General features: G+C 34.7%; 1 protein-coding gene across 2 annotated transcripts in view; it reads left to right on the plus strand.

Moving 5' to 3' along the window:
• The window catches only part of LOC149808584 (uncharacterized), a 120,084-nt gene that overhangs the window by 29,835 nt on the left and 64,166 nt on the right, over positions 1–26,083 (plus strand). For both annotated transcript variants that reach the window (XM_089979642.1, XM_089979649.1), the window contains 12 exons: positions 5,340–5,438; positions 5,986–6,087; positions 7,886–7,984; positions 8,961–9,059; positions 9,564–9,662; positions 10,481–10,579; positions 12,263–12,361; positions 13,750–13,848; positions 15,995–16,093; positions 18,444–18,542; positions 19,882–19,980; positions 23,926–24,024. In XM_089979642.1, the coding sequence (XP_089835768.1) occupies positions 5,340–5,438; positions 5,986–6,087; positions 7,886–7,984; positions 8,961–9,059; positions 9,564–9,662; positions 10,481–10,579; positions 12,263–12,361; positions 13,750–13,848; positions 15,995–16,093; positions 18,444–18,542; positions 19,882–19,980; positions 23,926–24,024 (1,191 nt within the window). The remainder of the gene's footprint in view (positions 1–5,339; positions 5,439–5,985; positions 6,088–7,885; positions 7,985–8,960; positions 9,060–9,563; positions 9,663–10,480; positions 10,580–12,262; positions 12,362–13,749; positions 13,849–15,994; positions 16,094–18,443; positions 18,543–19,881; positions 19,981–23,925; positions 24,025–26,083) is intronic.

Below are 26,083 nucleotides of genomic sequence, written 5' to 3' on the forward strand. Positions count from 1 at the left end.
GTTATTGCAAGCGTCCTGTTTGAAGTTTAGAATTTGGGTGAATTGTTAATGCACGCGTTCCCTGTTTGAAGTTTAGAATTCGGGTGAATTGTTATTGCACGCGTTCTCTGTTTGAAGCTTAGAATTCGGGTGAATTGTTATTGCACGCGTTCCCTGTTTGAAGCTTAGAATTCGGGTCAGCATAACACTCTGTTATAGTATGAGTTCCTTGTTTGAGGTCTAGAATTCGAGAGAACTTTTATTGCACGAGTTCCCTGTTTGAAGTTTATAATTCGAGTTAACTGTTATTGCACGCGCCCCCGTTTAAAATTTTGAATGAAAATGAACTGTTGTTGCACGCGTTCCGTGTTTGAACTATTGAATTCGAATGAACTGTTATTGCACTCATTCCTGTTTGAAGTTCAAAATTCGGGTAAGCGTTTTCTGTTTGAAGGTGAGTATACCAGTTAGCTTTTTGTTTGTTCTACTTATAAAATACGCGTTCCCTGACTGAAGTTTAAGATTCGAATTCATTAGTATCGTAAGCCTTTCGTGTTCTTAAGAATACACTCGATTCACCTTAGTATCCCCTTTTAGTACTCGATCCCTGTATAATTCAAGACTGCTTAGCATCCTCTATGCGTTCTCTGTACAAGACGAGTCAGATTAGTATCCATTTTAATACGAGTTTCCTGTATAAGTCGAGTCGGCTTAGTATCCTCTTACAGTACGGGTTCCCTGTATAATACGATCAGATTTGTATACTGATATATTTTACATTCTCTGTTTTGCCTTAGTATACTCTGACTCATCTTCAACATACACTTGTGAAACAGAATATACACGGTAACTTTTAACTACCTTTGAACCTATCTCTGTGGGTTTGGTACTGTGAAGACAAACGCCCCAAAGTCATGTGAACTCGATCTGATTAGAGCATCAATGCTGAATGAGTACCTAGATTCAATATTGCCTTCGCTAACCGACGTTATCAACACTTCTCTCATCTGGGGAGTTCCCATCATTTTTCAAAACTGCTACTGTAAAGCCTCAGTAGAAGAAAGCGACACTTGACTCTAGCTATTTAAAGGAACGACCGACCTGTTTCTAACCTCTCATTCCTGTACAACAAACCTTGCAAAAAGATGTTCCATACCAACTTGTATCTGAATTTAAAGAGTCTTTAAAGTAATGTACAATCTGCATATCGCCCTCGCCATAGCACTGAATCTGCCCTTCTAAACGTAGTTAACGACCTTCTCTCTGCTTATGGATAGTGGAAAGATTACAGTTCTCATCCTCCTTGACGTGTCTGCGGCATGTGACACACAATAGACCATGATATATTACATCACCGTTTCCAGCATGTATTTGTATTCACAATACAGCCTTACTCTGGTTCAAGTCCTACTTCGTCAACAGGGCACAAATTGTATTCGTAAATGGAAACATTCCAGCCTGGTGATCTATTTTTGGTGTTCCATAAGGCTTCGTTCTCGGCCCAGTTCTCTTCATTCTATATACTTAGCGGTTCTCAAATGTCACTGATCGACATTCGGTGTCTCTCCAGTTGTACGCTGATGCAACTGAAATATACCAATCTAGCTACACGACTGAAGTTGAGGCTACCATCCTAGGAGTGGAGAGTTGCAGTTTCGATGTGAAGTTAAGGATGACATGTAACAAGCTGCAAATTAATGATGAAAAAAACAGAAGCCATCATGATCACCATACAAAGACTTTCTCATTCACATCCTATATCTCAAACAATATGTATCAGTAACTTTAAATCTTCAGAGTCAGTAAGAAACCAAGATCCTCACTTTCGACAGTACGCTCTCATTATACTAGCATGAAATGAACATATGCAAAGCTTCACATCTGGAACTGAAACACATCAGCTCCTTTCCCAGCATTCCTTCGGTTGTTGCCACTAAAACACTTGTATGTTTCTTAGTACTTTCAAACTTTCAAGACTGGATTATTGTTGTTCACTTTTATCTGGTTCGTCTCCTTATCTACTACGGAAACTTGACAAAGTTCAAAACACGGCTGCTTGGTCATCCTTAAAGTACACAGAACTGAGCAAACCTCCCCCTGCTCCGTAATCATCAATGGCTATCATTTCGATCCAGAATCAAACACTAAATTTGTTCATTATGCCACATTTCGTCGACTGTCTCCAGTCCAATCTACCTTTCTGACCTCATCCATGTGTAAACCCCATGTAGAAACGCTCCTCTTCCGACAATCGTATTCTCATTGTTCTAACTGTTTAAACGAAGTCATAAGGACAACGTTCTTTTGCGTACCAGGGCCAGGGCTGGATTACCCATTAAGCACACTAACACTAAGCACATGCTTAGGGCGCCAGCCCAACAGGAGTACCAGAACAAATTCAAATGAATTGTCGACGATATAATTGAATGAAGTATATATGACCATTTTCATCTGCATGTACGATTATTTTGATTTCGAATGATGGCGACAGTGGCATTTTCCAACTCTTTTAGTATTTAATTTTTTTTTTTTAGTTTCACATTTTGAAGGGGGGTGGGGTGGGTGCACCATAATAATTTCAGTGTTTAGGGCCCTGGGAGGTCTTAATCCAGCCCTGACTAGGACCCAGCTAAGTGGAACGAATTGATCATATATGTTAGGCACAAGGACACAGTGATCTCATTCAAGAGTGATCGTAAAAATCAACTGCTTGAGAATACAAGGACAGACATACAAATACATAATGTTTACTTCCTTAATTATTTTCAGAACGTTATTTTATTTTACTTTTTGGGGGTAATTTCATGGTTTTTGTTGTTGAAATCTTGTTGTTGTATGTGTTTGTGTGTTATCTATTGGTATGAAGTTCTAAAGCTTAAAAAATAGGAGCTGTACTAATTCCAAATATTAATGCTACTACTACTACTACTACTACTACTACTAATAATTGTTATTATTATTATTATTATTATTGTTATTATTATTATTATTAATATTATTATAGTGTACGCTTATGTGGGGAGCAGCGGTAGCTCAGTTGGAAGAACGTCAGGCTCGTAATCCATGGGTCGAAGGTTCGATGCCAGCCAGAGCCACTCTGGCTTGGGTGCATTGGTGTTGCCTCAGGAAATGCACTTCACTCCCATTGCATCGCAGTATAGCCCATGATGTGCTCATGTACAGCAAAAATTTATAAACAAAAAACAAGCATAAAATGGATAACATAACATGTAATAATGTTTCGTAATGCATAATGTTACTAGATTACGGCATAGGCCAGACATAACAAAAATGATTCATAAAACTATAGCAAACTATTTTAACTCGATTTATAGTGTATGAAACCTTCCCAAACCGTACAATAATATAAAGATCTCAAACTGGAATTTTGAGTTAACTCATATATTTCACGTCTGAATTTCCGAAGTCTAACAACCAGCCGTCGGAATTTTAAGTGAAATCTGAGACTGAATTTGACAAAGAGTTGCAGTCTTGAGATCTGATTTTGCACGCTCCACGCAACTCACACTCTTTCAGAAGATATCTCTTTTGTAAGGCTATTTTTAGGACACACGGTACTAATTATATGGGAAAATGGGAACCAGTCTGAAAATGGGTGGACATAAAATGGAGCAGATATGGGTTAGGTGGCTATGATTGGTTGATAATGAAAGTTATTTTGTGGGGAAAAGAATCTTTTGAGAACTTATCATAGATGTAACTGAAAAAATAAACATTGTTTTCTTGATGGAATTTCAGTCCTTTTACAGTCTTGGAGCACTCATTACTGAAATTAGCACCCGACTATTTGGTGCGGAATTTGGAAGCACACGTTTCAAACACATGTAGGTCCCGAAAATGCCGCGAATCATTTCCTTTTCTCTACACAGAAGCTGTCATCCAGGTTTCATCTATAATGATAACTGTAGGTTTGATCATGAGCACTCAGAAATTTGGATAGGTTTATTATGGGGACTGAATTATTACCGTGAGTCCTTTACCCCATGATCAGCTTAACCTTAGTACATCGTTTCAGGGCATTAGGACACAAACACGGAAAAATCTTCCCATTATTCACGAAAAACCATTGTAGAGAAAATATCGCAGCAAATGCATTCTAAGTTCAGTGTGATGCAGTTATCGAAGTGTATCGAAACTGCAGCATTACATAACCCAAGGGAGGTAACCTGTCGTCCGGAGTATGATGTGTGTCCATCTTTTGTTAAGGACACACGGAGCTAATTCAGTTCCCAAGGTAAACATATGCAAACACCATGATATAAAAAATTCGATAGCATTAATATTCTGAATGCTCATGATCAAATATATATATATATATATATATATATATATATATATATATATATATATATATATATATATATATATATATATATATATATATATATATATATATATATATATATATATATATATATATATATATATCTTTGATGACAGCTTTTGTTTATTGAAGATAATATGAGCCGGATCATTTTCTGGATCTTCATGTGTTTCCAATTCTGCACCAAAGTATCAAATGCTTATTTCAGTAGTGAGTTTTCCAAAGTCAAGTCTGTAAGAAAGACTGAATTGCCATTTTAAACAACTAATGTCTCTTTTTTCAGTTACACCTAGGATAAGCTCTTTTCAGTAAAATTCTATTCTCATTATCAACCAATCCTGGCCAGCGAAACCCATATATACTCTATTTCTAGACTGGTTCACAAAGCAAACCCAGGGTGTGGGGAAAAACCAAATGAAACGAAAACGAGACGCCCCACATTTGAGCGCTAACGAAGAAAAATTAAATTTAATACAGCAAAAAGAATGGGAACATGTCTTTTCACATATCTAGTGAATAAAAATTTAAAGTTGTGGTAGTCACAAATATTGCTGCAAGATCCATTTAGTTATTCATTTCTCGACCGTAATTTGCATTTTATGCACATTATGACGTCATAATCTCCAAGCTTTCAATAATTTCCCAGAAGATATCCGCTTGAGTGAAAACGTCTGCAAAGGGTGCCTATTTTATCGTATTTTCTCCCGAGTGATATCTGCACATTTTCTATGCATATACAGACTGGACAGGCTGAAGCTAATCTTGGTATTGTACAGATTAATCTGTATCGTATATCTCATAATGATTAAAATGTCCATTTTACATTGAAATAATTCCATGACGTTTTGCTCTTTTCAGCAATTAATGACAGATAAATTTTAAAGTAATACGGACATTATTCATTCTGCAGGTGATGATCAGACACCAGACGTTTCCACTGAACTTCATTATGATCATAAGTATTTTAAAATCTTTGGGCGAAGTGTGTGTTAATTTAAACTGGTCTCCATTTTAGGATGGGAAGACACCGTTGCACATTGCATGCGAAAAGCTTCAGTTGGACGCAGTGAAGACATTGCTAAGTCTAGGGGCAGACGTGAACAGAGTAGACAGGGTAAGTTGGACGCAGTGAAGACATTGCTAAGTCTAGGGGCAGACGTGAACAGAGTAGACAGGGTAAGTTGGACGCAGTGAAGACATTGCTAAGTCTAGGGGCAGACGTGAACAGAGTAGACAGGATAAGTTGCTGATGTTCTTGACCATCAATCGATGTAGAGCTTATTTCATTTCGTAAAGTTGCCACAGGGATTATAATGTAAATTTTGGTGTTTGATGTAAGATACTTTATCCACAAAACCCCCCCAAAAAAACCCACAGCGTATCAGTCAAGAATAAGTGATATGTGGGTACTTGATTCCTTGCCATAAAGATATATTTTAGTTTTGATGACCATCTGCAAGAAAGAAAAAGAAACTGGTTATTTAGTTTTATAAATAACAGAACAAATTACTCAGTAAGAAAATGTAAACTTTTATACAACAGTGCTATAAATAATTAATAGTGCTACAAATGAACAATAGTGCTCCTCGGATAAGTACTAGATAAAATTATTCCTGTATTTCGTCACAAGGCATCAAAGTTGAATTTATTTATCTTTTCAGGAAAATGGGAAAACGGCTCTTCATTACGCAAGTTTGACAGGAGGGACTGACATTGTTGATGAACTCCTTCGTCAAGGAGCAGTTGTATTCACAAATGCCGCGGTGAGATTAGTAGTATAAAAATGGAATGTTTTGAGGACAAGAATGTGTATTGGTTTAAACAGTCATTATAGTCTTTCCACAAACCTTTGATATTGCTTTAATTTATTTCAGTCGCTTTTTCCGTTGTTAAGGATGTTCTCTGATAGACTTTAGGTCTTAATTCTCATGAACATGTGACGATAACAATGCTTTTTTGCGAATGGTAGTGACTATATATGGTATACGATGCATACTATTAAAGCCGTCCTGTATAATTAAAGTTCTAACGTATGTTAAACATTATTATGATAATGATACAATTAAAGGTTCCTTTTGATGGTCATTAATTCTGTGAAAAAATATCACATGGCACTCATAAACTGTGTGCAAACATTGTGAGGCTATGAGAGCCAAGTGCTATTCCCAAGGACACGCCAATGCAGCAGATCCTAGTTAGTGTGAGTAAGTATCGAACCCGTGACTCTTGGATTACGAGTTGGACGCTCTACCAAATGAGCAACAACGGCTTCTGAAAGTATGTTTTATGATGCTCTTAAATCGTTTGAAACTTCATTTCAGCGTCATATCGAGTAGAATGTTGGTAGGGTGTCGGACTTGTGATTCAATGATTGCTGGTTCGATACCCGCCCAAGCCAGACCAGATCGACTGCCTCGGTATGTCTTTTTGAAATGCACTCAGCTCTCATTTGCCTTGGTGTATCGAACCCGTTAAGTGCAGTTGTGAATCAACCAACCATCAAACAATCATTAAGAATATAATACTGGTCTTAATCGAATTTATTTAAAAATGAAAGATGTCATGTACATAGAAATACAGAATATGTATTTTCTGCTTTGCTAAAGAAGCAACGTCATTGCAATTATTCCGACAGAACCGTACACCCTGACATAGAACATAATAGTAACCGACCTAAAACTCAAAGAACTTCTGTAATTTTATTTTATAAAACAGAACATCAAAACAGACAAAAATCGGAAGACAGATGCCAATCTGATTAGAATTCAGATCTCCGGAATTGAGATCTAATAGTCGTCTTTTGCTGAAATTTTATATTCCAGGTCCACTTTTAGTAGCTTATCAGAACTGTATGTTAGGAAGAGTGATCTGTAGCAACCACATGTTCCGAATGATGTTCATCAGTATAAAAGCTGTAATTTATTTGTGAAACGAAAGATAAACAGAACATGACGTTCTTCGGTGCCTGTCAGATTTCCTTATTGATGCTTCAAACACGTTTTAAGCTAGATTAGATGTAAGAGTGGCAATCTGTTTGTCAGGGGATGACCATGTGCACTTATTGACTTGAAACGTTACACTAGTAAATCTCTTAATTCCGGTATGCTTTTTATGAGTTGTAAGTTTCGTATATCTTCTCTTAGACATTTTTCCTACCATATTTAAAACTTATTTTGATCCTTTCTCAAATAAGCTTTGACAATAACACTGAATTTAAGTAAGTGTACACTCAACAGCTGAGGCATTTCTCTTATTGTTATAAAAAGTGAAATAACATCACAAGAGGATGCAACTTTAGGAGCAGAAAAACTTAATGGAATACATTTCGTCTCTGTTCGGGAAGATAATTTTGTGTCTTATCCAGTCAGATGCTTATATCGTGTACGCAGTCAAATTACCATTGATTGACCCTAAAGGAAAGCACAGGACGTCTTCTCAGAGATTTTAGTTACTTGCATTCTTCTGATTTGTGCTACGGTCTTTGTATATGTGTACTAGAATAGGTAATGTGTAGGATGTTTACCTAACTTCCTACCACAACCTTATTATTCTCTCTTTCAGGATGAGATCAACCCTTTGCATCTGGCAGCTGATGGCGGCCATATTGATGTGATCAAACAACTCTGCTCTGTGCATGGGGACATTCGATGTCGAAATAAGGTGAGCATAAGAAATATTTTTTTTAATGCTGATTATTTAGTAAGCCGTCAATCGCTTGTCTTGCCTAGTTGTTTACGGTTGGCTGTGTGTCTTATATTCCATAGATACATTTGCCATCTTTTAGTTTTGGGGGTTAAGTTTTTCTTTTTTCTCTCACTATGACAGGAAACATGGGAGGTTGCTGTGGAAGTTGTAGTTTATTGCATGACTGACGATTTCACGACTAACATAGAACCATATCATGTATTGTAAAGTCTAAATCAACATATCTCGCTTGCATTTGCTTGCATATGATGGTTTTTATTCATTGGTTTTAACCGAATAAAATAACTACTGTATTAAACTACCCAGTTGATACTGGATCTCAGCGCGTTAATGTCCATCATTGTCAGAATCCACCGTTTCTAGATTTTTGCTTTTGAATACCTTGATCTGCTTACCCATCGTACTTTGGATCCCACGAAGTTATTTCAGACTTTAAATCCCAGGCTGGCACCCTCTCGTGTTGATGTGAAAATTCTCTTAACTATTAGAAAACAGTTGCTTAGGTCCAATGTAGTAGCAACTTTTAAGGGTTAGAATCAATGCATAAACACTGTAAAACTAGTATTATGTGCCGAATTTCCTGGATCTGGCAACAGTAAATGTCTCTGTCATTGACTCTAACCCTATCGTCCCTACCTTCAGTAAACAATGTAAGGTATTCAAAAACATGCAGATCAATGACAGTCTCGCCACCTCATGCCCATTATATTTGTGATGTTAGTTTCACTTGTTGTTTCTGACTGTCGGAAGTCAGCCATTGCTAGTACGGTATATAATTCAGTAGTAATGAGGTAATTCACTCATTCAGGGCCTAGTTATCAACCCGCTATCCTCCATCTTGCTAGTTGAAGACATTTATATTCCGCTATACTGAGCTTAGGAAACTCAAATACATGTCATAATACATAAATGGTATGCTGTTGTTTTATAGGATGACACTGAACCGATTCACTTCGCCGCACTTAGGGACAGACACGAAATACTGGAACACATGGTAACGCTTGGTGCAAATATCAACGCAAAAGACTGGGTAAGACGTAGCATTAGATGTTAAACAAATGCCGTTGAACATAAATCATCAAAACGTTCAGCACACGTTCTTAACAACATCAAATAAAACCTTTCATTTGCATTCTATGTAAAATGACTTAAACAATAGTTTTTTTTATACGTAATGATACTTATGAAATGTGATTGCTTCATTTCTAAGGTACGGATTCTGTGTCTTTTCTAATTTGCATCAGAAGTATTGAATATTGGATATCTGTGCTATACAAATCTCTCTTGCCACGTGAGGCTTTCGTTTTCAATCGCTTGCGTATCCATCTATCCTCTGTCAATGCAAGCGCTAACTTTTATATTTGGTGGCATCTGTGTTTCTTTCCTTCCCTTTGAGCATCTCTATTTAACAAAAAAAAGACATTATTTTTAAAACTATATTGCATTGTTAACAATGTAAGCAAGTACTATGTCATATAAGCAAATTTCAGGAGTGTAAAGAAAATGCAATGCAATCTTACATCGTTGTCCACAGCTTGATGCAACACCCATGCATTATGCTGCTAGAGGAGGGGGCGCACGGGCAATTCAAAAACTGCACGAGTTGGGGGCACCTATTGAACCCAAAGACTATGTGAGTGTTTCCCGTTTCTAAGTATATAATTTACGCTTAAGATTTCAGCAGATAGGTTACAGCGTACGCGTATCAGACGTGTACATCATTAGAATGAGAATATATAAAATATGATTAAATTTTATCGTGAATTGCATTTGTGATATTAAGTATGGCACAATAACTTAATGAGATATTTTTCTTACGTCTCTAAACCTTCTCTGCGACATATATATATATATATATATATATATATATATATATATATATATATATATATATATATATATATATATATATATATATATATATGATGGAAACAATATGGCTGTAAGAGGTATTTTCAATATGCTAGCTATGTTTTCAGTAGTAAGCTAGATGGAAAATTGCGAATAAGTAACCACATTAATTTGGTTTGAAAACGCTTGAGGACAAAGTATCTGATATGTAGCCGTTATATATATATATATATATATATATATATATATATATATATATATATATATATATATATATATATATATATATATATATATATATATATATATATATATATATATATATGTGTGTGTGTGTGTGTGTGTGTGTGTGTGTGTGTGTGTGTGTTCACGTGCAAAGTGAAGGAATAAAAAAGCTCATGACAGTCTCTCAGAATAATCTTATGCTATAAAGAAGCGCATTTATTTTAACACTGAAAATATTGAATTTAAATATGCTGAAAACCGAAATGCTACACAATATTGTATTAGCAAGCTAGACTGTGTTAAACTTCCAGCCCATTTTAGTGTAATTCATGTTAGCAGTATTTCTTTTCTTTTTTTTCTATTCGTTTACCATAGCGTGGCGATACCCCACTCCATTACGCCGCCTTGCACAATCAAGACTCTACAATCGCTGTGCTGTCTGAGCTTGGAGCAAATATGCATTCCAGAAATAGAGTAAGCATTTACCGAAGGTCAGAGTTTTGATTAATGCCATTGTGGCAGTTTTGTACAATATTATCTAATGTTGCGGTTGCAAGTTGTATATAGTGTTTGAATTACCACTCTGCGCCATAGCCGCTAAATAAGCGACTCTGCTATCTGGTGATTTACTATCCAGTTTTGGATAGTATACCTTCGCCGACCAACTCTGAGATCAGGTATGTATGTTGCGAGCAACAAATAAGTTCAATATGTGCCCCATTAGTTTGTTAATGTTTATGAATTAATGAAGTCAGTCTAAAACATCTCTTGGAATTAGATTTAAACTTAGTACAATTCGTTCAAAAAAGTGTTATTATTTGTTTTTGCAAAGTATAAAATTGCCGAGGCTTATTGAAGCACCTCCGTCGTCAAAACTTAATTTTCGGAGGTGCTTAATTTGCTCTCTACCAAAGCTCTTAAAATTTCGTAGGTAAGTAAATGCTGATTGTAGTTCGCAATCCCATAATACCTAAACAGGAGCAGTCGTTTCTTTTTTTTTTAAACACCCACCTGAACTTGTCAAGTTTGAAGAATTACTGATCTAAGTTTGAAGAATGACGTAATAATATTTCTTGTACAATCCTCTGACTTTTATAAGAACAAACAAACAAACCAACAAACAAACAAACAAACAAACCAAACACTTGTAGATCTTACCTCTATTTCACAGATAGAAGCTGCATTTTACACAATGATAGGTACATGCAAGCTGTATTTTACAAAATGATAGATGCAAGCTGTATTTAACATCGTGATAGATACATGCACGTTGTATTTTACATAATGATAGATACATGCAAACTGTATTTTACATAATGATAGATACATACAAGCTGTATTTTACATAATGATAGATAGATGGAAGCTGTATTTTACATAATGATAGATGGAAGCTGTATTTTACATAATGACAGATACATACAAGCTGTATTTTACATAATGATAGATACATGCAAGCCGTATTTTACATAATGATAGATACATGCAAGCTGTATTTTACATAATGATAGATACATACAAGCTGTATTTTACATAAGGATAGATACATACAAGCTGTATTTTACATAAGGATAGATACATGCATGCTGTATTTTAATGAGAGATACATAAAAGCTGTATTTTAAATGATGATTATATTTGGCAATGAGCAAGCAAACATTTCCTAAGAAACAAGAATTTCAGCAAGATGCACACCTGGAAAAGACAATTATTTATGGGTGAATAAGAGTCTTTCTCACATGTCAAGTCCCATGTCAAGTCTTGCCTTAGAAGTTGAAAGAACATTCTTTTGTTATATCATGATATAGCTTCTCGTCTAAACCCTTATTTACATAACATTCGTTCGTCATTTTCACGCCCTTTCTCCTCTCTAGCTATCTGCAAATTAAATCGGATACCTAAATCAGCAATCACATTAAAACTCTTTTACTACAAATATTGACAACATTGTTACTCAGGTCGTTCAAAATCACTTCAGAAGTATCAGAGCACCAATGTTACATGCGTGATGAAGGTGATACCTTATCTAGCGATAACATGCCACGTCCCCGCAAAATACAAACAATAGATATAACGTTTGCTTGATACTTCAAACTTTGTGTTAGTCGTATACTTGGTATATATAGAATCACAGATTTTTAAAATTATTTTTCCTAGAAAAAGGCGGCTCCCCTGCATTTAGCAGCAAAAGCTGGAAGTCCAAAATCGGTAGCAGAACTTCTGAGGTGCCGGGCAGACATGAATCTCCCCATTAAGGTTTGACTCAGGAAAATCTTATAATATTCAAATGTTTGTTTTCCTGTATGTATTAGGGAAGTAAGTGAAATTATTGATAAAGTTATATTCTGCTTGCATAATTAATACTGACAGAGAAATATATATTTTTTATTGAGAGTGATAGATTAAAGAAACACTAACCGTTTAAAGGAAAACGAAAACATATAAATATAAACCAACGATTGACTCATAATAAACTGGACATTTTTGAAGATATAACCGATTCATCTGAAACATTCATGTTGATAGTCAGCGATACATAAGACACCATGATGGATATATCTGTGAGGTCACAAATTCACATTGGGTCTCTCCCCGACACATTGCCCTGTCGATTCATTTCTCCCATAAAGTTTATTTTAGTTTTTGTGGTGTTAAAGCCTTGTTTTTTGGCACATGTTAGGCGGCCAGTATATCTGGTAGAAGAAGTAAACGGGAAAACCCTTGGAAGAACCCTCGACCCACGGGAAGCTACTAGTAAACTTTCTTGCATAGCCACATTGGCTGAGCCAGGGAACAGGAGTAATCTGTTATGGCGAGCGCATTAGATCATTCGGCAACCCAGAGTCACAGATAATTTTGGCATGGTTTCAAACATCGCCCACAGCAATTGTGTTAAACTATACAGTAAACAGAGCAGATGATTTCAAATACTGGAGCTACACGAGCTACCAGTTTATAACTCTGTCAGGTGTGTGCAATCAACCTCTTTCACTACGGCATGATTACCATAAATGATTCGTTAAGTAAACTCAACATTTGATCAAGGCATTCAGAGATCCTGCTAAGATGTGTACTTTTAATGCGAAATTTAGATTACTGGCAAATTCAGTTTCATTCCAATTTTTTCTTGCAATTGCCAACAATTTGAATCACTTCAACCGACTGTCATCTTGTCGCGTAATTGTAACAAGATGAACAATGTTACATCTACAGAGAGTTGCATCTTTCACAAGTGAATCGCTTAAAAGTATGGCCACATCTGGTGCATCTGGAAATGTCGTCAATTGCGGACAAGAAACTGATCAATTATCCGTTGAAAAATACAGAATTTTCATCACATTTGACATTTATTAAATTTGGTTTATCTAAAGCAGTTTGTTTTCTAAAGTTATAATTGATTCATTGACAATAACATTGTTATTGCTAAATAATTATGATGTGTCTGGTCAAATATAGGTGGATATAAATGAAACGACTAGACAATGTGTGGCACTGGAAATAATTTGACATGCAGTAAGATTTAACAGAAAGGGAATATTACATAAACTATATCTTATATATTTCAAACCTAGTTAATGATTCTTTAACATTTCATCGGAGTGGTTATTACATTTGTGCAATTACATTATTGACTTTTTTAACAGAAAGGTCGACTTGCCATTCACATAGCAGCAGCAAATGGCCACGTCGATGTTATTGCAGCCTTCAAATCGCATGGGTGTGATCTAAACGTTCCGGACAAGGTAGGACGTTAAAGCTTTGAGTGTCAAAATTTTCTACACTCCAGAATTATATAAAACGCTTAATACGAAACACTATGTTCCCGCATCATATTTGCCATTTTCAAGTACCTTATAGTTTGCTAGTCCCAAGGCTCCTAGCGGTGCCTAATCGGTGGAGTTATTCTAGTTACTCTAGCACGATTATTTTTTTGTCATTTGGCGCGCAGGGCCCAAAAGGCGAGGGACCCGAGCAACCGCCTTGCCATAAGGTCGGTCCAGGTTGCGTTGATGTTTATGTAGAATCTATTGACGACGTTACTTTTGATGTTTGTAAACAATGTCATGACGTGTGTGTTTAAAAGATAAATGTATTGCAAATTTATTAAAACTACGAAGTAGTATATTTCCCTACACTGAAGAAACTAAATTGTAAATCGAAAAATGCATGTAATTCATCAAAAGAAAAGAAAACCAGAAAAGAAAGTTATATTTTAAACGAAAATTATCCTAAAAGAAATATAGCTCAAATAACGGCTGCAATGTTTTGACCTATAAATTATTCAAAATCTATAATAGGTATTGCTTGAATGATGTCTGCAAGGTTTACACGTATAAACTAATCAGACTCTTAAACAGATAAAACTCATACTTAAGTAGGCCGATAAATCAGCCCCACACCTACACTGATATTGACTGGAGATGTCGAGGCTGATATCGCCTATTCATTAAAACCTGCACGAATCTGCAGACATTCTTATCTGCAAACATCGGTGTATATTTTATACACTTACTGGTCTTTCTCGCGGCTGTTGAGCTACCAAAGGGTTGCCAAATACCGTAAGTGCCTAAACTGTACGTTGGTGTGGTCCGGTAAGATCTGAATGCAGCACGATTGCACATGTTAATAAATAATAATAATAATAATGAGGACTTTGTTTAGCGCCTAATCTTTAGAAGCTCTAAGCGCTTTACATTAGACAACACCTATAAGATAAAAAACATATAATAATATTATTACAAAAACAAACACCATAAAATTAGAAAAACATTAAAAAATAAACAGGTGACATCATACCCCCCTATCTTCCATCAGTATCAACACAGATTAGAAGTTTGATTTATCGTACTAATATCAAAGCTGTATTGTTTACACGTGTACACGGTCTAGTTTAGTTGACTGCTTGTTCTCCTTTACAAAATCAGTCAACGTGCTAACGAGCATTCCTATGGATTTCATTAAGGCAGGAACTACCCGTTCCAATTAAATTATATATTTTTACATCTTAAGAGGATTCTTCAGTAGGATTGTTAATTCTTTTCTTGAAGTATATATCTATGATTTTCTTATCAAATGTGGCATCGCTAGTCACAAAACAGAATTTGACTAGAATTGGTTATAGTACACATTGCACAACACTGCACATTATGTTGAGTTACAGATGACACTGATACAAAAACCTCATTAAGCGTCGATATATACCTATAAACAGCTTGTTGGTTAATAGAACCTCTGATGAGTTGTATTTTATATTAAAGAAAACGTAGAGCAATTGAAGCATTCTTAAGTCGATTTAGGTACGGTCTGCATGTTATAATAGATGTCAGCTTTTTATTAAGCCAGGGTTGGTAAATGGGGGAACAACTGAGTTTCTTATCCCTTCGATTAAACATCACCGCTTAGGTGATAGTAAATCATGTATATGTGTTGACATTTTGGCAAATGGTGCAATCGTAGTTCCAATATTATTTTATATACGTGAAATGAATTAGATCGTTGAACCTTTTCTGCAAGTATCTACAAGACTACAGTTTTTCAAAGAAACAAACACCTATTTAACGTGAATGTTTTTTTTTTTTATCTAGTCAATTAATCTCACCAAATCATTCAATTCTGGGCGTAAATTGGATCAGGTACATCTTAGAGATCGCGTCATCAAATAGAAGTATGGTCCATTATCTTCAGATCATCTAATTTTATTCGGATCTTTGTAGCTAAGAGATAATTAAAATATTAAGGATACTACTTGTACTAGAAACAATATGACTTCGCGACGTATCTTACCGTGGCATGCAAGTACGTGACAGTATCCGCAAAGAGTTGTGACATCCAAAAGAATTTTTAAAGATTCTATTCCAAGCCAACATTAAATATTATTGTATATTACAGAAAGGACAAAGACCGATTCATTATGCTGTGCAAGGGAAACAGCCAAATATGGTCAAGTGCCTTGTCTCCTTCGGGGCGAACCTTGATGCACCTGACGAGGTAATATATATATATATATATATATATATATATATATATATATATATATATATATATATATATATATATATATATATATATATATATATATATATATATATATATATATATATTTATATATAGTGAAACCCCTTAAAACTAAGAACTCCGGGGTCCTCCTAATTTCAGTTTTAAGAGGTTTTAGGTTTATTGAGGCTGTCGTAGACGTGAAAAATGTATTTTTTTAAGCACGTATGTAACGATCGATCGAGAGACTATTGCCACTCAAGATCATTCATTTGTTAACTTTTTGCAGGCATTGCTGACACGACACTTGTTTGCATTACAGTTGTTTTTAAATCCATTCTGTAGAATTCCATCTTGCTTACAATATCTAAATACCCCTCCCCGCCACTTCTTAAATGTAGGATTTGATACAGACTTGTACTCTTTGATCATATTGATTTTCTCCTGTGGAATCCAACTATTATGATATCTCGACATGTGAGTGAAAGAAATGAGTCATGGCTAATCAAATACACGTCTACAATGATATTCATCCATTGAATATCCATTGAGTAAATTTGGCCTTAGAATACGGTTGTATCTGTCTCCGTCGGCAAAGCATCAAAAGCGGAGTCACATGCTTAGTTAATGCAACTCGGATGTTTAATTTTTAAGTAAGAAACTAAGATGTTCTGGTAATAATTTATACAAATGAACAGTATCAATAACCATATAGATAATAGGCAGATAAACACACTCTTTCTTAAATGGCTTACGTACAAACATTTAGTTATGAGTAATTCGCATCAAAAGCTAACTGTTTGTTACGGCGAAAGAATTCGGATTAGCTTATTGTCAGCCCTAAATCTGTGTCGGTGGACGTATCAAATATTGTTTTAACATCCAATGCCCGTGGAACAGTTCCCGAGTCACTGTCAACTTCAGTATTAGCTAATCGTACTTAATGTTTTCCAGCATGTGTTACTCGTTTAGCAGTTAAAAACGAGGTTCAGTTTTATGTTGTTATTCTCACTAATCTGTGCTCAAAATATGTTTCGGTATTCGGAGGTGAGATGTTTCAGGTTACTGGGGAAATGTGATGGTGTGAAAGAAGCAACATTCGGGACTAAAAGTAATTCCTGTTTTGAGGAGATTCCAGTATACTGATGTTTCGGTTTTGTGGAATTTCACTATATATACAAATAAATAATATCATCATCACGCAGTTTAGAGAATTTTTAACGGGTTACAGCAACTATCGCAGTGACTATGCGCACAAACCCCTATACCATCAATACCATTCACACAAATCACCAACAATTATGTTACAAATAAGAACTTGAGCTGGATAAAAAGATTTAGAACTTGAACTTCAACCAAGTAAGCTAAAAGAAACTAAATTCTTATGATGGTTCGTATATACTTTCGATGGTATTTTTCTACAATGTTTCGTGATACCAATGACACCTAGTTGCAAATCATTCTTTAGATAAGTGGGCTGTACTGTAAATTCCACGACTAGGTGACGCACATCTGCTGTAGTCTATAGTTGTCGTCAGTTAACATGTCAATGTTACTTTAATGGATCCATCTGTCTCTCTATCTTTGTCTCAGTCTCTGGACCTATGATGGTAACTTTGACAGCAGAGAGAGAGAGAGAGAGAGAGAGAGAGAGAGAGAGAGAGAGAAGTAATTAGAGCAGTTGCAATATTTTTAATTAGTTCATGCTTGTTTGCAATTTCACTTGCCCTCTTCCCACCCGTTGCACTCGCTTGTGACTGATAGCGTTTTCAATGTTCTGGAACTAACCATGCACTGTTGGTAAAGCTATACGTTCTTTATTGAAACTAATTTTCAGGTTTAAATTTTAAGTATCTCTTTGACATCTTTAAGAAGCGTGATTGAAGATAGCTTAGATAAAGGAGCTTCCATCAAGATTGTACTGCAATAGCTGCAGAACTTCAGTGTATAGCGGACACACTCAGCAGGATGCGAAGAGTTCATGCCTAGTTTTTGTCAATGCATAGTTTCTTGTATTATTTGGAAGTGTATGCACGTGTATCTGTATGTGGCATAAATAAAATATGTGCATACTATGCACGATGTATCGTTGTTGACTTGTTCACAAAAGGAAACTGAGTCAACTTCATTTCCTTTGTGCGTGTTTATTTGTGTATTTTATAATTAGAAAAATTGAACAGATTATCTGATATTGTCACTGCAATATAATTATGTTTTGCTGCTGAACCATTATCCCCATCCTCGTCATCATCATCATACAAATAATTGTTGTCTCTTTGATTGTTTCTTTATTTTCTGGTACCGACAGGATGAAACCTTTCTATATTTAACCTTTTGTTTACAGAATGGCCGAACAGCAGTACATAAGGCTGTTCAAGAACGGAACCACGAACTAATTGACGCCCTTTGTACATGCAAAGCTAGTCCAAATGTTCAAGATAAGGTAATAGGATAGTCATGAAAGGACTAATTAAAGTGACAGCTTTGAATATTTTTAATCTATCTAAGATACTATATCATTTTTAGACGAGAGAGGTAACATAATTTCCGTCAGCTGCTTCACAATTTGAGAATATATGTACATACTAGCAAATTATCAACCTTGGCAAATAAAGACAAAAACAAACACTCGATATCGTTCTGAGATAGGGAACGAAGGTTGGATATCAAAAACAGGATAAATCGAACATAACGGGCATTTAATGTAAGAGATAGTGGTTTTTAAACCATGTATTTTAATATTAAGAACACATGTTTTTAGTTTATTTTGCATAAACGCTTTTGGACTTTTCGTACAATGCCCATAAAATGAGATTACAATTCAATTGTAACTCAAATAAAGCATGCAATAAGTAATTTTGATCAGTTTTTGTTTTTGTAATGGGATTTTCCCAGATACTAAAATAATCTTTATCATAGAGCACAAGCCATTACCTCCATAATATTTGAATCGGACATATGATATAATAAAACATTAAAGATAAATGACAAGGGTACTAGGCTGTTCTTGACAAGAAAGATTTACTTTTTTAATACATAAAAAATGCAGTTGGAACGTTATAATAACCGTATGAAGAAATTTTGAATTTTCCACATCATACTGTGTGCTGAGATTGCTCAATATCAAGACTGATTTGACAATTTGTCAGAGGTATCGAGTTTGAATCTGGTCATTAGAGCTTGTTATATTTATTTGATTTCAACTTCTTCAACTAATTTTAGTTTCTTAGAAAATAAATCAATGTTCAATATCAATACAATTTTTGAAGTTTAGATGTCAACATCAGGATGTAGAATATCGTTTCCATGACTACATTATACCCGAGTTAGGACAATCGATATGCAGGTTTCAAATCTAGTTTCAACAGTAAAGATATTATCAGAATGATTTATACCAGCACCTGGTCAGCATTATCGTAAAAGTATTACATATATTATTAAACTGAATATAATACAATATTAAACAAAATGCCATATGACTATTTGATTTGCAGTAATTTTTGAACGTTATATTTTTGGCGAGTCATTGGATGTCAAAATAACAACATAGCAATATCCTTTTAGAAACATATTAGCTATATTTTTTAGTCATTGTCGACAATCAATGCTTTAAATAGAAATCGTAGATAACTAACATTATCTTACTGAAAATTAATATTAAAGTTATTAAAATTTAATTTAAACATTTTCATGCCAGGTTTTGGTTTCAATGAAAGGCCCAATGTGTTCATAATTCATGGCCTGATTCTTGTTGTTTTTTTTGGTTTCTATTCCAACACAAGGAGGGTCACTATCCCATATACTACGCCGCTGTCAATGAAGATGCAGAAACTGGACGATGCCTTCTTAAATATGGAGTGCAGCTAAATCGTTACAATAAGGTATTGACACCCAAAGTCTTAGCCATGCTATCAAGGGAGGATGATTATATGTGAACTATTTTGGGGATATTGCCAAAGCAGTGGTCGATATGATCATTCGTTGAACGCAGATTGAAAACTGACTGACTGGTACCACCCAGATGAGCAAATTCTATAAACTATTATATATATATGACATATGTTACAATTTTGTATGGTTATTTATACATGGTAGCTTTATTAGCCAACCATTGCTTCAAAAAGGATATCATTTCTAAGTAACTTTATAAACAGTTTCAAGAAAATAACTTTTCAAAGTATCTGTTAGCAAGAAAACTCAATATAACTTTTGGGAATCAATTTTTGTTGAAACTAGAAAATGATTTGCCCCATTCAGCTTTGTAAATGCAAGATAGCGAAACCATTGTCTGAATCCGTATGAGAGCCGTTCAGTTGTAGCTGATATGATTTACTTTCAGAGTCTTGTATAATTATAAGATCTCTTATTCGAATTGTTATTTCCAATATCATTTATTTAACAGTTCTAACGGACAAAATATATAATAAGACTGAAAGTCATTGTGACAAAATTACAAAATAAACAATTCTTATTCAAGTGGATTGCGACTTGATCTGATAAAGAGTTTTTTTTGAAAATATAACAAGTTTTTATAACCTTGAGCATTTGTTATAACTCATTCACCATCTTCCCGAAAGCTGCAAATCCTCTTCCATGATCCTACCGCCTTAATATAAAATATGGCATATTTAAATATTTTCATTGGCAGGCAATGGTACAATTTAGTCCCAAGACATAGCAAATCAGGACTCATACGATTTCCTTTAAATTAAAAAAAAAACAATGTGCGAAAAACAATTATGGATAAGTTGTAGGCCCATAAACCATTCCTCAGCAAGATACTTATATCCATAGTTAATCGTTTACTACGGAACAACGGAGCATAGCGCACGAAACACAGATATTATATATATATATATATATATATATATATATATATATATATATATATATATATATATATATATATATATATATATATATATATATATTCTAGTTGACAATTAGGACAATGACGCTTTCATAAGTCCTACGTTGGACGAGCAATTTGGTTTGCTGGCTAAGCTTGTGTTACATGACGTTTCTTGGCTAAAAGAACAGGCATATAAGTCGAGTGTTTAGTTTTTATAATTGACGTTATTTTGGAGGAGGTTGTCTTATGAAACAAATCGATCTTTGGTACCCTGAAAATACAAACCAAATACATTTAGTACAAATATATATCACAATGCTCTTATCAGCACATTACTGTTTTTGCATGTACATAACACTCCATTTGCATGTACATAACACTCCATTTGCATGTACATATCACTCCATTTACATTTACATAACACTCCATTTGCATGTACATAACACTCCATTTGCATGTACATAACACTCCATTTGCATGTACATAACACTCCATTTACATTTACATAACACTCCATTTGCATGTACATAACACTCCATTTACATTTACATAACACTCCATTTACATTTACATAACACTCCATTTACATTTACATAACACTCCATTTGCATGTACATAACACTCCATTTACATTTACATAACACTCCATTTGCAGATACATAACACTCCATTTACATGTACATAACACTCCATTTACATTTACATAACACTCCATTTGCATGTACATAACACTCCATTTACATGTACATAACACTCCATTTACATTTACATAACACTCCATTTGCAGGTACATTCACTAAAAATGACGTAATAATCCTATATTTATTAATTATCCATATAGAGAGATAGTGAACCAAATAAATCTAAAAGCATACGTGCAAATGACATGTATGAAAGCACTCAGTGTAATAGAGAGAAAAAAGAAGGATCAGACAGACAGGTGCATAAGCAAAATGGTAGACCCTGATAAGAATAGGCAGCTTGATAACTTATCAAGTATAATCTAAGCTGAACAGCTTATATTAATTTCAAAGGAATATGTGAACACATATGAGCCAATCATCCACACTTATGAGAGAAATAAACAGCGTACATGGAAACTGATATTTCACAGGTGTATAATATACATGTAATATAACTCTAGCTGATAGGTATTCATCATGCTCGATAATGATTGTGGAATTTATTGACATTTCCATGAAAAATAATTTTAGCGATGAAAATTATACTAATAACTTATTTTCGAGATCATTTATTTTTGAGCCGATAGCAAACGGGCTATGCAAAATGTTATTGTTATTATTATGTTTATTATTATTAGTAGTAGTATTATTATGTCTGCATATAAAGAGATATATTGTGAATAGTTTTATCTAAGGTGAAATAGTATATTGTTGGACAAATTTATTATATAATGTCTTTTTATAATACGTTTTTCTTTTTGCTGCAGGATGTTTAGTTCTGAATAACCTCTCTATGACATTGACCTTCAGATGACTTGAAAACCATGGAAACATAACTTTTTACCGTTAAACTATTTCTATAAGATTTCACACAATTTTTTATTTGAGCTTTGTATGAAAGTGCAAAACATTAAAAGTTTTTTTTTCAAGTCGCTCAAATTAGAGAAATTGTATTCATATTGTACTTAGGGATATTTCAGTAACCTGAACGCCATTGGCAAGGTGAATAATATAAAATAATTCGCATACTCTTGGATATAATTTTAGGATGGTTGCAACTTTTTTATCTTCTGTGTTGAAGGTAAAGGTTATATGATATATGTATTGATCGACATTTTGATTGTTTATATAGGAATTTTTTGTTATTGTCTTAACTAGCATTTTTATAAACTTAACACCCTGCAGAGAGCTGAACATACCACTAAATGAACCGATACTTGATGATGGCAGTAACATTTTCTTCTAGGTAATCGAAATGAATTCTAGAAAATCTTTTCTAGCGTTGCTCTTCCACTATATACACGTGGTGGTGTTTTTCACTTAAAGGCTTCTGATGATATATGGATTGTCATAAATGTAAATACATACCTATCTGAGATTCAACATGTCCGACAAATCAACAGTCTTTTGAAAAAATCTGGTTACCGATACTCTTCTGGACCTAATGGTCACATCGAACTGGAGTTTTTCTAAAAGACTTTGATATGTAAACACACTAATGGACTTCTTATGATGCGTAGATGGTCATACATGAAAATATTGCTAATCTTACGTCCTACATAAAGTGGTCATTGTTTAAATATGGCCATCGCTACTCATCCTGAACGAAGGTCACACATAGTCACATCATGGGTTTTGTTAAAGTCTTTTCATGATGTCTTGTTCGTCCTCGACAAAAATGATGCTACTCCGACGTCAAAACATAGTCATCCTGATGGCTGCCATTAAGTGCTCGTTATCGTTTCATTTCCTGAACGAACGGTCTTATGAACAGAGGGTTTTCATTCAGAGACGACGTATGAATTCTTACTTGTCCTTAATGAAAATGGTACTAATCTGACATGGCAACGATGACGGCCACCATTAATTGCACGATATCGCCTCTCATCCTGAACGGAATAAACGTCTGGTCTTCACTCAAAGACATCGTATGATTTCTTTTTTATCCATAATGAAAATGGCTCCAATGCAATGTCAAGACATGGACATCATGACGATGACCGCTAATTGCATGTTGTCACTTCTCATCTTAAATTGACAGTCTTAACAACATAGGGTTTTGATAGATAATTTTTAATACTTTTTTGTTTTTCCTGAATGAAAATGGTGCTAATCCGACATCGAAACATAGCCATCATGATAGTGATAATTAATTGTCTTACATATTACTATAATTTCAATATATGTTTTGGCGTGATTTCTATTCGACAGGAAATGCATTGTAAATAAAGGGTGTCTGTAAGTGCGTACAATAATCGATTTATTCTTATACATGAAATACTTTTTTTTAGGATGGCATGTCCACAGTCCATATTTTGACCATAGAAGCCAATGAAGGAGGTCTTAAAACGATGAAGGAACTTCACGGAAGTCTTACCATGTTTAACAAGGTACCTGTCTTGGTCACCATGTTACAATTTCTAAATCGAACGTACAGTAAACATTTTTTTAAAAATGGAAACAGGAAATATCTCGCTAATCCGTTTGATAATTAATAAATAAGTGAAAGAAATATGACGTGTGTTTAGGGTCCCACTAGATGAATCTCGCTGAACTACATATTAACAGCGTTAACTGCCCATCCCTCCCTCCTGTTGTCCATTACTTTATCAAGGATGGTTTTATTTCAACCAGATTTGAATGCAACTTAACATTTATTTGACCTTCAAAAATGTTTTTTTTTTTAAAACATTCGATGACATATTTTACAGTAGTTATGCCCCCTGCTTACGGAACCTACTGACGTTTGTTGGTACAGCACACTGTTGCAAAGGTATGGAGGATTGCAATAAAATTTTCGCATGCATTTTCATATGGATGAAAATTTGAAAGAGTTCGAATTCCGGAGCTCCAACACATCATTTACAAGAGCCACGCTCTCGATTGTACAAGATTCTCACTTTTGTTTCTTCAGAACTTTGTTTTGACCACGAGAGTTTAGATCTCTGCGAGGTGTGGTATACATCTTTATTGTATTGATGAGATTTTGAATCAGTTCGATTTCCCTTGTTCTCTAATATGATATACATGAGTTGATGATCATTGATTTACGTCCACTTTTCTTTGGTTTCCACAGTTTCACTTTATCAGATATGGTTGGATTTCGACCACAGTTGACAAGCAGCTTTTGAAATTGACGCGACCTTAAAAGAGTTCCACTTTGGACTCTCCACATTTTCATTTACAGAAGTTATAGCTCTTGAATTCCTATCATCCTATTTGCAGTTTCCATATCATAGATTTAACCACATTCATGCACCTTAATATTAGTAAGACCGAAAGTAAGATGCATTTCCTGTATTACACGCTATTATCATATGAGTGCTAGCCCCTGAATGTCCGTTTTCATAAACGTGGTTTCCAAAGTCAAGTTCTTCTGTTAAAGCCTTGTCATGCATCAAACACTAGAGGTCATCACTCATCAAAATTAGTTCTAATTTTAATTAAATTGAAAAGAAATAAACGAGAAAACAGAACAAGAATAATTGAGATGGCAACGATGACGTAGAACTTAGAATATTCGATAGTATTATCAGGTTTAGGTCATTATTTGTAGCCTTAGTTCAGTATGCTTTGAATACTGCACATTTCCAGTGTATTGAAAAAAGAACAGTTATTTTTCATTATTAACTATGATGATGATAACACTTTGTCCTTGACCTCACCGGAATTTGGGACTTGAAACAATGTTCAACATTATGGCTGACAATCTTACTGTGAAAGAAATGCAAGCGAACCCTAAATGGTTTCAGGCACTAGCTCTTGGTCAAGATACAGTGAGTATGAAACCTGTACTTAACATAAGTAGAGGTGTGATAAACTGTGAAGACGTTGTTAAACTGTTAGTTATTGACATCGATACAACTGTGTGTCTTGAAACGTATTGGCCAGAAGCCAACTAGACTCAACAAACTGACAATGTTACATATGTGTTCCCTTTCTAGTTTCAGTTTCTATCCTTAAGCCTAGCATTTCTGAAATGCCATGAACACTGTTGCACTTTAAAAAATTACAAGTACATGCACTGATATTTGTGTATGATGTTTACACAAAGCAGTAATGATTAAGTCAAATGTAAGGTCATAAACGCCAACCCTGAAGGTCAAGGCTATAGCTCAAGAGACATTTAAAATTCTGGATAAGTGTGCTCACAAATGTTTGGATGATTTGATATGTTTTAAACATAATAAATACAACTTTATCTATTTAAATATGTTAGATGTCCAGAGAATAAAAAATCTCAAAATAAGGCCCCCGCCCAAAAAAAAATCATTTAGATATGCATCTGCAATTCCATGGAATAAAATACCTTTTACCTTTGTGAAAATTCAAAATTTTAATTCATTTCGATTATTCATTTTATCCTGGAGTAGTAAAGACTGTAAATGTAATATCTGCTCATAACCCCACCCCCACTCCAACTCTTCGGCTATGATGACGACAACTAAT

Source organism: Sinohyriopsis cumingii, chromosome 1 (genome assembly GCF_028554795.1).
Source record: "Sinohyriopsis cumingii isolate HCF-2022 chromosome 1, ASM2855479v2, whole genome shotgun sequence".
NCBI lineage: Eukaryota > Metazoa > Mollusca > Bivalvia > Unionida > Unionidae > Sinohyriopsis > Sinohyriopsis cumingii.